Below are 14903 nucleotides of genomic sequence, written 5' to 3'. Positions count from 1 at the left end.
ACAGCTGGGTGAGCTGAGCTGAACTGACCAGAGTTGTTACACACCGTGTGACATCATGCTCAGCCAGAAGAAAAAATGTGTGTGTGGGGGTTGCAAGGTTCTTAGAGACTGGCTGGGTGTCAGCCTACTACTGGGAGGTGGTGAGTGATTACCTTTGCATCACTTGCCTTTTTTTTCCTTATTTTATTTCACTAAAACTTTATCTTGACCCACAATTTTTTTCTTGCTTTTGGTCTTCCAATTCTACCCCATCACATCGTGGGGAGTGAGCAAGCAGCCACGTGGAGGCTTGTTTGCTAGTGAGAGTCAGCCTACCACGTATATATGTGTGTGTCTTTGCACAAAAAACTGGCTGGTCACCTGAATTTCAGAAGCTTGGTCTCACCATTCCTTTGGACTTTTGGGTGTTCCACTAGTTCTGCTAGATTCTCTAGTAACTTAACTCATGCAGGGGCAATTCAGTTTATGGAATTCATCACTGATGCATAATGATATTTGATGGAAGGCGTGCTTCTTAGTCAGTTGAAAGAGTCCTTGTCCATCAGGTACAGTTAACTTAGAATCATCAGTTATAAACTGCTAAATGTTGGGTCCATGTATGCGCTGGAAATGGAGATGTTAAAACAGCTTTATGCTTTAAGCTCTTCAGAGAACTTACTCCCTTGAGGGTGTAGAACTCTGGTCTACTAATAATTACATTGGTGTACTGCTGCTTCTGAAATGCAGGATGCTAGCTCTTCTAGGACTGCATTACATACATTCTTTTGCTTTGCATCAGTTCAGTGTTGAGCTTTGATTTTGATTAATTCAGAAATGCTCTTGATAAGCTCTGTGGGCTTAGTCTTAACTCCTCACTGTAGTTCTTTTAGAGAGAAGAGATGGCAGATGTTTGTTCTCTGTGTGTAGTAACTTCTGATAGATCTCTTTGTAGTCTTCTGTGTATTTCTTTACACGTTTTAAGTTAAATAACAATTATTTCATTTTGGCTCTTTCAGATTTATAGTTTACTCTCTTTGGCTGTAAATCACTCACAAGGGAAATACCATGAAACGATTAAGCAAGAGGCTATCTACAAATTTCTGACAGCTGTCCCTGACCACAGAGTTGGGTAAATAAAGTCATAGCATAACTTCAGTTTATAAACATTCCTGAGAGATTGTATTTGTTCATATCAATGTGATTAAGTTTTACTGATACGTGTTGCGTATATTTTGGAGCACTACCAAGAGGCCACAGTAAGTATATTAATATACTCTAAATTTTTCAAGACTGCATAGTTCCTTTGCATTATGAACAGTGAGCATGCTCTAGATCTTTCCTGCCTCTGACTTGATGTAAAGTAGAGGCAGAGTCCAGTGCCACTTCATTTTTTTTCAGTTTGATAGTACTGAACGTTTGATAGACTTCATTTGATAGTAAATTTCAAATACTTTCACTGAATGCTTGTTTTCAGTGTTAGTCCACCAGGACCAGCTGTGCCCCATTCTTTCTTCCATGTGTATGCAGACACTTGGGTGGCCTTGAGAAAGTCCAAGTGAAGTACATGTGACTCTGAAGCATGCAGGTGTTCTCTGGGTGAACTCAGCACCTGCTTCAGCAACCTTGAAGATGTCTGATACTGTTTTGTTCCAGAACATAAAGCTAAGAAGTCCTCAAGAAACCATCCACTTTTCCTCCTTGAGTGACGTAGTTTGCAGAAGACAATATCCAGAGCCCATAGTCTCTGTGCAGTCTGTTCTGGTTGGTCAGGTTGGTTTTCAGTGTTCCTGCTCAGCCAAGTCATGCTGAATTTGAAATGCCACAGTTCCGTACCATGGGGCTGGCTGTAGGTCACACGCTAGCAGTTCGGAGGTAGTGTCAGGGCACCTCGTTTCAGACAACCTCATCAGGTTTGGTCATTAGAGAAATGTTTACCTCAATAAGGTTTTTATATTCTGGGGCTTCAACTGCGGTCATCTCAGAGGTACTTCGTAGAGCTGCAGGGTGAAGGTTTGGCATTGTAGAGTCAGTTATCTGCACTGTCCTCTTTGTTCTTGCATGTTACCAATAAAATAAGTGAGTTAGCACCATGCAGCCATTATCCGAATTCTGTGCTGTTGAAACTTGATGGCGGCTAGAGGGCATTGAACCGGTGTCATGGTAATCTTGATAAGCTTTTAAAATAAGACACTTAAATCCTGTAGCCCACTTAAAAATAGTTTGTGGCAGCCAGATGTCTGACCATGCAGATCTAACTCTGTATTATGCAGTTTTGCACTTGTAGGATTTCACTGCGTTAGTAGGCTTTTTCTAAACTCTACCAGTTTTGTCTGTATCATTTCTGGTGATTACTGTGACTCCTGGTTTCAGAAAGCAGTCCCTCTGAGTCTAACGGATGTCTGGCTGTTAAGCTGTGTATGAGGGAATGGGTGTTTAATTTACACACACACATGCACAAAGAGTAAGTTTTTTTTGTCTGATGATTCAAGAAGTACGCTATACCTTTGTTTACTCCATCATATTTCCTCAGGCTGAGTGCTTCCTTCCTGCCGTTTGTCTGCATAATTTTCATCACAGGCGTTGCCAATTGGTTTCTAAGTTTCCATTTCCTCTCCAATCTGCTCCTCATGCATCATCTTGCGCTGGGTATCAGTTGTGCCCCACAGTGCGTGGTCAGTGAGCATAACCTGGCATCGATGCTGCTGTCATTCGTTTCCAATCATTAGGTAGTGAGGGTAGCTTCAGTCGTTGCCTTCTGCTGTCCTGAACGAGAATTGTCCTGGCTCCAGGTGCCTGTACTGTTCAAGGAGGCAAACACCTGTCAAGAATTTGCTCTCTCAAACTTCAGATTGCTCTTCTCTAAAGAGTCATCATCTTGTTGAGAGGCTTTCAAGTGAACATACAGATGCTGAATAAATGTCCTTTCCTTGTCCTACAAGCCTTGAGCTACCAAAGGACTCCCCAGACCTGTGCCAACTAGATGCTTTGAGTGCCTAAACAAAAAGCAAAGTTGATCACTGCAGGTTGTTTACCTCCTCGCCCCAGTTCGGAGGCATCAGCGGGGAGAGGGATAATAACACAATTCTGCTCAACTTCGTGGTAGGGGCAGTATCTTTAAACTCTTCCTATATTTTGTCTGCTGAAATTGACCCTGTATGCCCACAGAATTACTGAGAATTCTCAGTGTACAAACTTGAAATGTTTTCTTATGTATTCAGAAAAAAAAAAAAAAGAAAAAAAAACTTTTAACAAATTTTAACGGTAGGAACTTAATGACTTAGCCTTTGATGTGAAAAGGAGGCAAACCTTAATTTCAGGGCCAACAAGAAGACAGAGCAAACTATCTCTAAATTCAAGATGTTGGCGAAGGATTGCTATCGCAATTGTAGTGGTCCTTCTTGATTTTTGTATCATTTGCTTTTTAGTTCAATTCTGTTCATTACAATTGTTCATCTAATTGTTGAAAGCTGTTTAAACTTTTAAAATTTTTGTATCTTCTACTAATGTGGGGAATTCATGATTTATCTTCGTTTATAAATGTTAAACTGTGAACTTCCTATGAGTGACTCTGCTTCATCAGTCTAACTTCTGAACAGTAGCCTTCTGACAACAAATTTGTTACCGGACTGATTTCTGCTATCTTTAATACAGGCATTCCTGTTTTCTTGATAATGTTTTTTGGTTTAAATGGAGCTGGTTTAAAGGGGTAACAGCTGTGGGCTGAATCCAGTTTGTATGAAGATTAGCTGATAGGAACACACAGTTTATCTTAAACCGCACTTAGAAATTTTCCAGGCTTTTGTGAGCAACTTTAAAATTCATTCAGAACGTTTTGCTACTAAACAGTGACATTCATTTATGAAAGTAGTTTTCTTCAGGCTCAACTCTACTTTCTACCTAATAGACCAGAAACAAAATTATGAAGTTTTGATAGGTTAAGCTGTACTCCATGATGCTTTTGAGAGACTACTGTTATCAGTAGGTACGTGCAGGTTTAGATCTGACAGTGCTTTGTCTGGGATTTTTTTTTTGCAAAGTATTGTTGAGGATATCTTTTTGTTTTAATTTTCCAATGTTTTCACCTTGAATCTTACTATATTTACAGTTCCTATTCAGCTTTGGATGACATGGAAGTATTTTTACATGGTCTTGGTCTAGAACACCTAATAGGATTATTGAAGGTAAGATTGTGATTTATCTGCTATCTGTAAAGGAATTCTTGAAAACAGGTGCACCTTAAGCATCAGCAGAAGTTCTGTCGTTTCTAGAATATTAATTCAAATAAGTGTATTAATTTCAAGTTACGTTTGGAGTGTAAAGGTCCGCTGCAGTGGATTAGTTTTGGTTATTAGTCAGTCATAACACGTGATGTTTCTAAACTGGAGGACTCCTGTGTTTCGTTGGTAATGGTGTTGTGCAGTTGTTCTTGTATCTGAAAACTGCAGTAAAACGTAAGTGGGGAAAAAGGTTAAAGTCATTATTTTCTTTTAAAATTATTTTTGATGACAGAAAACCCTTTGCCTTATACAGGAAAGAGATGTATATTTAAGGCAACTTCTGATCATGCAAAAAGAAGAGTTAATACAGGTCAGTTCTGAAAACTTCCTCCTTTTTCTTAAATGGCTTTAGTATCTTTTCCTTATAAATATCTAACTTCCTAAGAATTCTTTAAAGGTCTGTTTTCACAATCTTGTACATCAACTTGAATTTATATATAGAGAGATGTTTTCTAAAGTATGTAATCCCATAGACCTCAAATACTGTGAGTTGAATTCTTGGATATTCTTTGCCTGAGTATGAATTGGAGGCCCCCAGTATTCTTGCTGTAATGATGTAGGAGTTGGGGTGAGCAGGAAATAGTTCAGTTCGGAATTTTAGTTGTTAGCATTGTTAGTATGTAAGCATGCTTTCCCTGAACGGAAATCAGTGCTAGTATTATCAGCAGATAATCCTAAATAACCGCTTTAAATGTGGTCCAGTTAGTGAGATGGTAGGATCTTTTGTATTGTGGCATCTCATATCCCACACAGACTTGTAAATCCTTAACCAAAAAAAAAGATTGGATTTCTTACGGTTTACTACATTTGGGAAGTTGAATATTTCACTGTTGTGTAGGAGAAACTGATAAGCAATTGTAAGGTTTCAGTTTGTAGTAGAAATAAGGTGATCGCATTTTCCTTAGGCTTATTGGAATTACTGCTCTGGGAAAAACTTCCTCCGCCTAAAGGAGGATGCCATAATGAAATCCAATCTTAGCAGTCTCCTTAAAATGCTGTAACTAGTTCAGGCTGCACTCTGTGCCTGAGCCAGGAGGCTGAAGAGGCCTTCTTAACCAAGCCGCCTGAGGCCTGCTTCACATATTAGCCACATACATCCTCAGTGTAAACTTTTTTCCCCTACTCTGCTCTGGTTTGTTGTTTTACCCTGGGATGGTACCAAAATGCGCATGGTTCCGTGGACGCATGTGTTGTAGCAGGCGGAATCGACAGCTACCTGCAGATGTTGCTGTTCTTTCAGTGCTGGTGTCATAAGGATGTTTTGCATGAAGATTTATCTTGTAACTGAGTAGACTTGGTGTTGTCAGTGTTTTGACAGAGCTCAGAAATACCTGTATTCTCAGAGGGGGTACCTGTGGGGAGTTCTGTCGATCAAGAGGTTTCTCTGAGAGTTCACGTAGACATAAATATTACAAGGCATGTCAGCATCTGCGCTTTTCTTGAAGCTTTGGGATTGTCTGCTGGGCAGCATCGCAGCGTGGGCTTCATCTGAATCTGTAAAGCCCCCCCCCCTTTATAGGAATTTCACTCTTAAGACATTTTTGTGGTTTTTCTTCTTGTGACTTGTGAGCTGGTTTGCAATCTTGTGATTGCATTAAACTGCAAACCTGAATGTGTTCAAATCAATCGCCTGTTTTGATGTTGTGGTCATTGTTATTTGTTTTTGTCATGGGGACTTTGGAGGAGGGGGAAAGGGTTATGGACTTCAGTGAATAGCTGAGCCTTATCATTACTGAAGAGATGTAATGTTTTTCATATAAACTGATAACTTCCGTTTCAGTGTTGTAACGTGTTGGGGGCTTCCTATTACAAAGAACTTTTGGGGACACACCAAAATAAATACCTGGATCAGCTGTTCTTGCACAGGAAGACCGTATCTGTAGGAGCAGAATTTCATTGCCTCTTGCCTCAGCAACAGCAGGAAGCAATACCTGGAAAACAAGTCATGCTTTGTGTATGGACATAAATTAATTAGTCTTCAATTCAGGATTTTTTTTTTAAGTGACATACATGTAATGCTCCTGGCTTCTTACCACTTCGTAAGTTACCCTAAATTCTTGATTCTAGTTTTCAAGCTCTAGTAAAAGTTTCCCCCCACTCCACTGATAGAAAAAATCTAATCTGTTTCCTCATAACTCTAGAGTTGAAAGGTTTTAGTGTGATGGCAGATCTTCCACTAACAGCCAGCTCTTTTAAAGAGCCTGGATCTTATTACTGCAAAGATTAATGATGACCTCTGATGGATGCCTCTGAACCATGCTGCTTTTTATCCAAAGAAGCGGAGAAAAAATCCTGTCACTAACATGAGACACTTTCCTCCATCAAACAATATCAGAAAGATATTTTCTCTGTAAATATCTTTATCTGTATTCTACAACAGAGCCTAAACAATGACTCTTTCAAGCTGAAATCCTTGCATTCCTCCAAGTTATAAACTGTTCCCTACTGAGACAAGTCTGTTCAACATACTGGGACATGGCTGTTTGGTTCTGTGCTTCTCATGACACTTAGATATTTGGAGAGGGGGGGCAGATGGGCATCTTTAAGTATTCATCTCAGAGGACAGTGGCACGAATAATTTTATTTCTTGATGCATTTTGGACTGAGAAGGCTCCGTTCTCACATGTCTGTTAGTTTAGAATAAGAGAAGCTGGCATGCTCTTCTGGATTTGAGAAAGCATAATAAAAATTTGACACATCAAAATATATAAGCCAAGGGTTTAACTTCATCATTAGAGAGTTATCTGGTCTGCATACTTCCATATCATAGTACCAGGACTCTCCTTACACCTTCCCCCACAAAAAAAAAAATTCTATTTGGCAGAATATTTTGAAGTTGTTTAAAAAAAAAAAAGTGACCATTTGGGCAATATGGCAAAGATGCAAGACTTAGCATAAAACCTTACGGGTGTTATCTGAGAAGTAAGCCATCTTTTTCTTGAGGTAATATTATTCACCTCTTCTTTTATTTCTGCCTAAAGATTGACAGAAAAGTCATGTTGATGCTGGCACGTGGGTTTTCATGGGTTTTCTGGTTTGCTTTTACTTGAGTGAAGTGTTGTTAGCTGATGTGCCTAAGATTGCATAGTCTGTTCAACAGACACAAGCAAGTCCTGGTGCAACACTTTTATGTTCTTAAATGTATGGTTACTTCAAAATAATATTTGGCATTAGTTGGTCTGCAGAGTGCAATTGAACTGACACCAGCTTAAAAGCTTGCTTATCCATAAAGAAGAAGAGGGGCTTTGTATACTTGGCATTCTGTGCCTTTCATCATCACACGAATGGTCAGATTCTTGGTAAACCCTCCTGTTCAGCATAGATGGGCTGGAAAGGGAAAACATGCCTGCTGTGGGGAAGCAGATTGCACTGGTATATCCGTTTTCTTAAATTCTGCGCCTAGGACTTGTAGATTCAGAAAGGACTGTGGTGACGGAGGACTTTATCGATAACGACTTTTATGACGCTCCTTACATAATAAGCCATATCTTCAAGGTGTGGTGGTGCTCAGTCAACTGATGTGCTCACAGAGCAAAGTTGTTTTATTTTCAGGGATACAAATTATATCATAGTCTTGATACACTGATCAGAAAGCAGTGTCCTGACTTGTTTGTTCCAGGAATGAGAAGGTTGCGTCAAAATCAATTCCAATTATCTTAATACCTCCTGCTTCAAGCCAGATATTTTTAATACTCAAGAATAATTGCCGCTCTGTCCTTGGAGGAGTTTATTTGATGTGTTAATCATAACTAAAAGTAAATTTGCTGCTTATAAATCAGGTTACTGCTGATAGATGTCACTTTGCTTTGTAAACATTAAGAAAACATCAGTTCGTACTAGATAGGGCTCCACAAGAAAAAGTTGAGAGCTAATAAATTTACAGCTCAGCATAAAAAGTTTATTTCTAGGAAATCCATTTTTTTCTCTCTTAAGGCTGCTAGTGATGTTTACCAAAGAGACTTGAGTACAATTTATTCAGGAACGTGTGAAAACCTAATGGAAATTGCTGAAAACCTTAGTTACTGTCTATAGATCTGTAACATCCGTTTGAAATGTCTAAAGACAACTTGTGATCTTGTAGTTCTGCGTGTTATCTGTCATTTCTGAACACCTGGCAGAGAACTTAAAGGACTGCTTTTATGGAGTCATGATGAACACTGACCATCAGAAACTCTAGGCTAGGGACAGCTCATGGTTTATGTGCGACATGAGTTTCAGACCTCAAGAACATGAGCGAGAGCCCCCTAGGTCCCAGCTTTGGAGCCTGTGGCATCCCTGCAGTCTGAAACTGTGGAGTGGCCCATTCCTGCTGAGCCTCGGTACTCAGCTGGAGAATGAGAAATGAAGTCATAGGGACTGTATAAGCCTATGTTGAGCAGCACTTAGGCTTATGATACCTGGTCTCAATTTGAGCTGAGAAACATATTCTGATCTTGTAAGTATGCTGTCTCTCAGATACATAAAAAGTTTGCTTTTGTAGAGTATTTCATGGTAGCGGAGTCCTTAACAGGATCACGTCTTAGATGATTCTGAAATACCTAAGCATAGCATCCTAACAACGTAAGAGTACTTAACAGCTAACAGTAGTTTCTTTTTTGTAATGAACAGATTTTTCAAAGTGCGATGTCAGTTTTGACTCCCACTGGGTTCTTGTCGTTTTTTTTTCCATCATTAAATAGTTTAAATTTTGTGTTATTGTCCTTTCAAAGTTACGGACTTTCGAAGTTACAAACGTTGTAGTTGACTGTTTGACTCAAATAGTACTGAGCTGTTTTATGTGTAATATATGTTAAAACTAAATTATAAATACAAAATAATTCTTTAAATTTAGATGGGCATTACAAATCCTGTAGATCAACAGAAACTCCTAGATGCTATTAAAGAGCTACAAGTGGAAGAAATAAGAATTGGAGATCTCCCTGAAGTAGTGAAGATGGAATTCAGGTAATAAATGTGTATCTAAGGAAAGTAAAGAGAAATACAAACTATTCGAGTAACTGCAGTGTTTTCTTCAGCACAGAGCAAAGATTTTCTCACCTTACCCCATGTATAAGCATTCATGAGAGTTAGTGGATTTTGAGAGATGGTAGTCTGCATTTTGTACAAGGAAAGTTAAAAGCCTAGATTACTGTTGTTAGGACTCTGGTTATGGGTTATATTGCCATTTTATGCCATTGCTTTGGTTGTCTCTGAGTGATAAATTCTTTCTCTGTACCCCAGGTAGGGTAACGTGGCCTTGCCATGCTGGGGTTTCACTAAGTGTGTTTGTATCACATGTGGCTTCTCTGACTCCAGCATTAACTCATTCTTTATTTTTTCTGATCAGCTTCAGTGAGCAGATTTTCATATGTCTTCAAGGAAGTGGAGTCTTGCCTTCTTCCCTTACCCATGCTTCAAGTGCATTTTTGACCCTTGCAGACTCTAATTGATGTGGTCTCTGTAATTCTCTGTTGTATCTGTAAACAAGACAGACTCTTCAGTACTTAAATTTGAGTTTAAAATGCAATAAAAAGATGTATAGAAAGAAAACTTCTTTATAGGGCTTTAGTACCAACTCTACAGTACCCGTTGTACTTGATTCTGGTATAGTCTTGTGCAGTCCCATTAAAGCCAGGCCTGAGCTGAGAGAAGCATCCTCCAGCAGCCTTATTAAACTTCATCAGTCCCCTAAGCACTGGTAGAACAGTTCCCATATCTGCCACTAAAAGAAGATTGAAGGCTGTAGGAAGTGTAAAGGTGTCAAGGTTTCTTAAACCTCTTATCCTCTATTTTGCTGTGTAATAGTTTTGCTAAAGGAGACCTAGACTTGAATTTAGGTTCACCCTTCTGGAGATACCTTCTTGTCGGCTAGTGTACTACTAGTTAAGAGGGTAATTCTTGCCTAGTAGCTGTACTGCTCCTCTGTTAGCTGCTTCTTTCTTCTCCACAACACAGGAGCCTTTGCAATTAAAATAAAGGCTGCTGAGCTGAGGAAGTAGGCCAGGCATCTGGGTGTCTCAGTGTCCAAGTTCAGCACTTTTATAAAAGGATTTTGATTCTTCGTAAAGGGAGCATTAGCTGCAGTGTGAAAGGACTTTGTCCAGTTCAAGCTTCATGCATTTTTTTTATGTTAAAAATTAATGCTTTTTCAAATTGGCCTGTAGTGAGCAGTGTTTGGTATATGCAGTCAAGCAGTACAGCTTAAATAAAAATAAATAAGCATAATAAGTGGAGAAATAATAAATTAAAAAAAAAAGTTACCAATAATTGCGTGCAAAGCCATCTATGGGGGGGAATTATGATACCTATAACATGAGGTACAGTCTCATACACCTGTAACATGGTCATCAAAAAGACTTATTTGTACAGTATGCATTTAGAACATACGTTGTTCTCAAAAACAGAAAATAATTGTTTGATTAAAGACAAAACAAAATATGGCAGCACTTGAGTTAAGGCAGGCACTGCGTGGTTTTATAGAAAATGTCTTGACACGTATTCTAGGCATCTGACCTTGAGACTAAAATCATAGGCTATGTTTACCTGCTGTTACATAAAGATTTTACTTGCCATTTGTTCAAAGTCATTCTGTGAGAAGGAAGATCAGTCATTAAGTCATAGAAAAACTAACATAGTAGAAAATGTTGAACTGATTGATTATAAACTCACAGAGTGTCTAGCACTGTTTAGCCACTGGTGTTTTGACAGCCATTAATTCTTTTTAAAAGCGATTATATTTTGAAAACGTTACTTCCATTTAGAAGTATTTGGAAATGGAAATAACATGTCACTGCGACAGATAGGAATTCCATGAAAATGTTTTTTAAGATCCATATTGGTATAACAAAGAAGTTTTGCGAATATCTTTCCCTCTTTTTCATGTCCATAAAATACTTAATGTAGGAATTCTGGAGGGATTCTCAAGAAAAATAACTTATTTTGTGACAGAAGGGGCTGCAACTGATCCTAGCTAGCTAAAATGATACCTTTCTAGGCGGAAAGAAGCAAATATGAAATGAAAACTAAAGGAAATAATTCCAGAACGGGTATAAAGCAGTATAATCCTGGTTGTGGATAACACCGAGTGAGAGCTGTGTTCTGCTTTTATTGTCACACTTTTCCTTCTCCCTTCCTGACAGACCATCTTGGTGGAACAAGTCCTAGGTGCAGAATGGTTCCCAAATAGTTGAGTCTGCAGACTCGCCTGTCCTCCCACATAGATGCAGCAGTAGATCAGGCCCCAGGCTCCCAGCTGTGTTTAGGAAGCAGTGTTCTGCCAGTAGGCAGCTTAATATTGCTTGTTTGGGAGGGGTGTTGTAGGGAAAACTTGAGAGCTGAATGCAAACAATCTGTGGGCTAAATGCAGCCTCTTCCCAGATGCAATGAAGTCCTGCAATAGGGAAATGCCAGCTTAATATTGTCTTTTGTTTTGGGCCTGATGTTACTCACCTGAATAGCTTACACGTAGCTGAAACTGTTCTACTGGTGACAAAGGCACTTCTCAGGAGAAGTTTCAGAAGTTTGGATGATCTTACCTAACCCCCCCCCATCCTCTTCTCTTGCCCAGTCAATGGCAGCAACTTTCTGGCTTGCACCGTGACTTGGAACTGACACTTTGGGTTCCTTCTGGCACATAAAGTAAAATGAATTGAGTCGCTCTCACATGGGAGAGCGACTCAAAATCTTGGCATTGAAATTAGCCTGTTAAATTTCTATATTCTTTCCTTCACTCTTCGGAGACTGATCAGACTGATTTTCAGTGATCTTCCTGTCTTTTGAGCACTAAGTCTGCTTCGAAGAAAAAAGTATATAACATAAGGTATTTTAGTCTTGAAGGAAAGTATTGTCAGATCCAGGTCCCAAGTCAGTAACAGATTCTTCATTCTTTCACTCTGCTGGAGACTAAATGACTCCACGAGAATACTACTATTCCCCCCCACACACACCCCCAAACCTTCTCAGAAATGTCATCTGTGGGTAATGAATATTGATAATTCAGCATAAAGTTGACTAAACTCTCTGCTCCTGGTGTGGGAAGACTGATCTGTATGCACACATGCACAGGAAGGCAGTGTTCTGGGGTTATTAGGCATAATCTCGTACAAAATTTCTTAAATTGATTAAAAACAGGATTGATGAGAGTGAGGAAATAGAAGTGGAGGTCAACAGAATTGTTTCACAAAAACTTTCGGATGACGCTTTTTCAGTTTTGTGTGTAGTTGAATATTCCAGGTAACTTCATGATTTGCTACCCTTTTGGGTCGGGGGAACAGACCATCAAAGTGTGTAACTTGCCAAACTTGCCAAGATGTTAAATGTAGTATTATGTGTTAAACAGGATAGATTTATTTTTTTTTTCAATGTAATGAAACTGCATGTCTGATTCATTTACTAGCCAATGCTGGAAATGCACAGATGATTTTAGCTTGCAAAAAGACATACCCTTCTACAAGTAATAGAATATGGTTTTGTTTTGGTAGTGGAGATGAATGCCTCAAGTTCCTTCAGAAGTTGAATAAAGAGTGTAGCAAGCTGACTGTTCCTCTGCAGACCATAAATAATCATTTCCTCAAAAATTCTCACAAGGTATTCAACTAAAGGGAAAAAAGAATTGATTTAGAGTTTGGGGAATAGCATTATTCTATGCCGTAAAATTAAAAATATGAATACTAATCAAATGTCTTTATCATTGTTAGTTTTCTAAAGCTGTCCAATGTTTTTTCTCTAAAGTAAAATTATTTTTAAAATCTTATTTCAAAGAGTTAAGCTGCCCTATTAAAGAACGTAAAGCTGTTACTCAGTGTTTCCCCTGATAGGGGAATTCAGGTGACAGGAGCTTCCCACGAAGGCTGAAAGAGTAGTAGATCAATGTCATGTGTAAATCATACATTGAAAACCTAGCATTAAAGAAGTTACATTTTTGTTCTGACACTACCTTTTATACTACATCAACTAATTAGCATTAAGTTATCATTTGCAGTAATTCTGGCAAATAACTGACTCTCAACAGATAGTACTGCAGTGGGCACCAACTGAAAGATACATTGAAGTCTGCAGAGACATGGTTTCCAACGTTGAAAGGTTGGGAGAAGAAGCTGCCAGACTGAAGGACCTTGTGGAGAAGGTGAGCGTGAGGCCGTTACATTGCACACAGAAACCTGGCTGCAGTATCTTGAACGTGACAGCCATCAGTGAAACGTTTTGTACCTTGGTCTATCTCAGCCTCTTCAGCTGTAGTTTGATCATTGCATCCACCACTCGTACACTTCTTTCCACCTCTCCATAATAGAACGTGAAATAATCTAGGATGTTACAGAACAGTGTGCGGAGTCTCCAAATGAAGGAGTGGTCAGTCTTATTCTTTCTGCCACAGTAAGGAATTGAGTGGGAAGTACTCCTGTGCATGTGGACAGCCACTGTGGCATAAACCACTCTGAATACTTCTTAATTAAGGAATCTTTTGTTTGGAATTATTGACTCCCAAGGAAGATAGTGCAGTTTTTATGGATTGAATAGGAGGCATCCCAGATAACTTCGCAGAGTGACAAAAGAAGAGGGTGGGAGAGGTCAAGGCTAGATGTTAGCACCACATCAGTCATTCTCAGACCAACACAATGATACGCTCTTGTCAAGTGGGGTCACGTTAAGTAATAGGCCAGTAAAATGAATGGCCGCTCTGGTAGAGTAAATGGAGCATCAGTGTCAGAAAGGAATCTGTTACTGAATGAAGCCATGTGGAACTCGGACCTTAAGTATAATGCTACTAATGCAATTTCCTGGAGTTCAAGTAAATTTAATGTAATATAACAGCTTTCTCCTAATAAATCACTTAGCACCAAATACATTTAAGAGGTCCTAACAAAGAACTTTTTAGCTCTTTATGTTCCTTTGTTTGCATATGCAGAAGTCAACTGCGTGTATATATCTGCCTCCTGCGTGTGCAGGCCAGTTGCGAGGGGTTGGGAGGACCTGAGTTAGGTGCTACTTGCACTTGCTGTCATCTGAATTTGAGGTTTTATAGCTGTTGAAGATGCAGCAGGGTGGCTCTATGCCCACTGCTAAACAGGCATTAAACGTTAGCCATCCGGTTATTTTGAAAAATGTAGTAATTCCTGTTCTACTAAAATAGCGTAGTGTGTTATGAACGTGACTGAGGAAGACTAATAGGAAACATTCTAATATTAAATTTTCAGCTTTCTAGAGCACTGAAACATTTATTATGAAAAGCGTCAATGTAAATGAACCAGAGAAACCCCTTAGATGCTAAGTTAGTACAAATTCCCTTAAAATCTGCAGTAGTATTTCCTAAGCTTCGTCATCACAAGATTTTGGTTGTCAGTATGCGTGAGGTATATGGCATTCAATTTTTGAAAGTATAGTAGTGAAAGAGGTAGCCTGCCAAGTGTTACATACAAAAAAGGGAGGGAAGCAGGACTTAACCAGTGTTTCACTTCATGACAAGGCTGCACTCAACTTCAGTGGGCATTAGAGCAGGCACTTGTATGGTACTTTCCACTCTCCCTTTGAGCTTTCAAAGACTCCTTGAAATTAATCAGATACGTGTTTAACTGTTGTTTTAATAAACAGTTCTTCTAGTTATTAAATAGCAGAAGTCCTGGTTAAAACATTTGATGATTGGAGTTTAAATGTTTTGGTGTTGATTTTTGT

The 14903-nt window shown here is 39.1% G+C and overlaps 1 protein-coding gene across 1 annotated transcript in view; it reads left to right on the top strand.

The window, feature by feature from the left end:
• The window catches only part of ASZ1 (ankyrin repeat, SAM and basic leucine zipper domain containing 1), a gene marked incomplete at both ends in the record, with an annotated part of 38201 nt that overhangs the window by 22854 nt on the left and 444 nt on the right, over positions 1–14903 (top strand). The window contains 6 exons of the mRNA XM_082752152.1: positions 996–1108; positions 4085–4160; positions 4510–4566; positions 9088–9200; positions 12716–12821; positions 13246–13359. Of these exons, the coding sequence (XP_082608278.1) occupies positions 996–1108; positions 4085–4160; positions 4510–4566; positions 9088–9200; positions 12716–12821; positions 13246–13359 (579 nt within the window). The remainder of the gene's footprint in view (positions 1–995; positions 1109–4084; positions 4161–4509; positions 4567–9087; positions 9201–12715; positions 12822–13245; positions 13360–14903) is intronic.

The sequence above is a fragment of the Aythya marila genome (genome assembly GCF_965140915.1).
Source record: "Aythya marila genome assembly, chromosome: 1".
Lineage (NCBI taxonomy): Eukaryota > Metazoa > Chordata > Aves > Anseriformes > Anatidae > Aythya > Aythya marila.
This window is presented reverse-complemented; position numbering and strand designations above follow the sequence as displayed.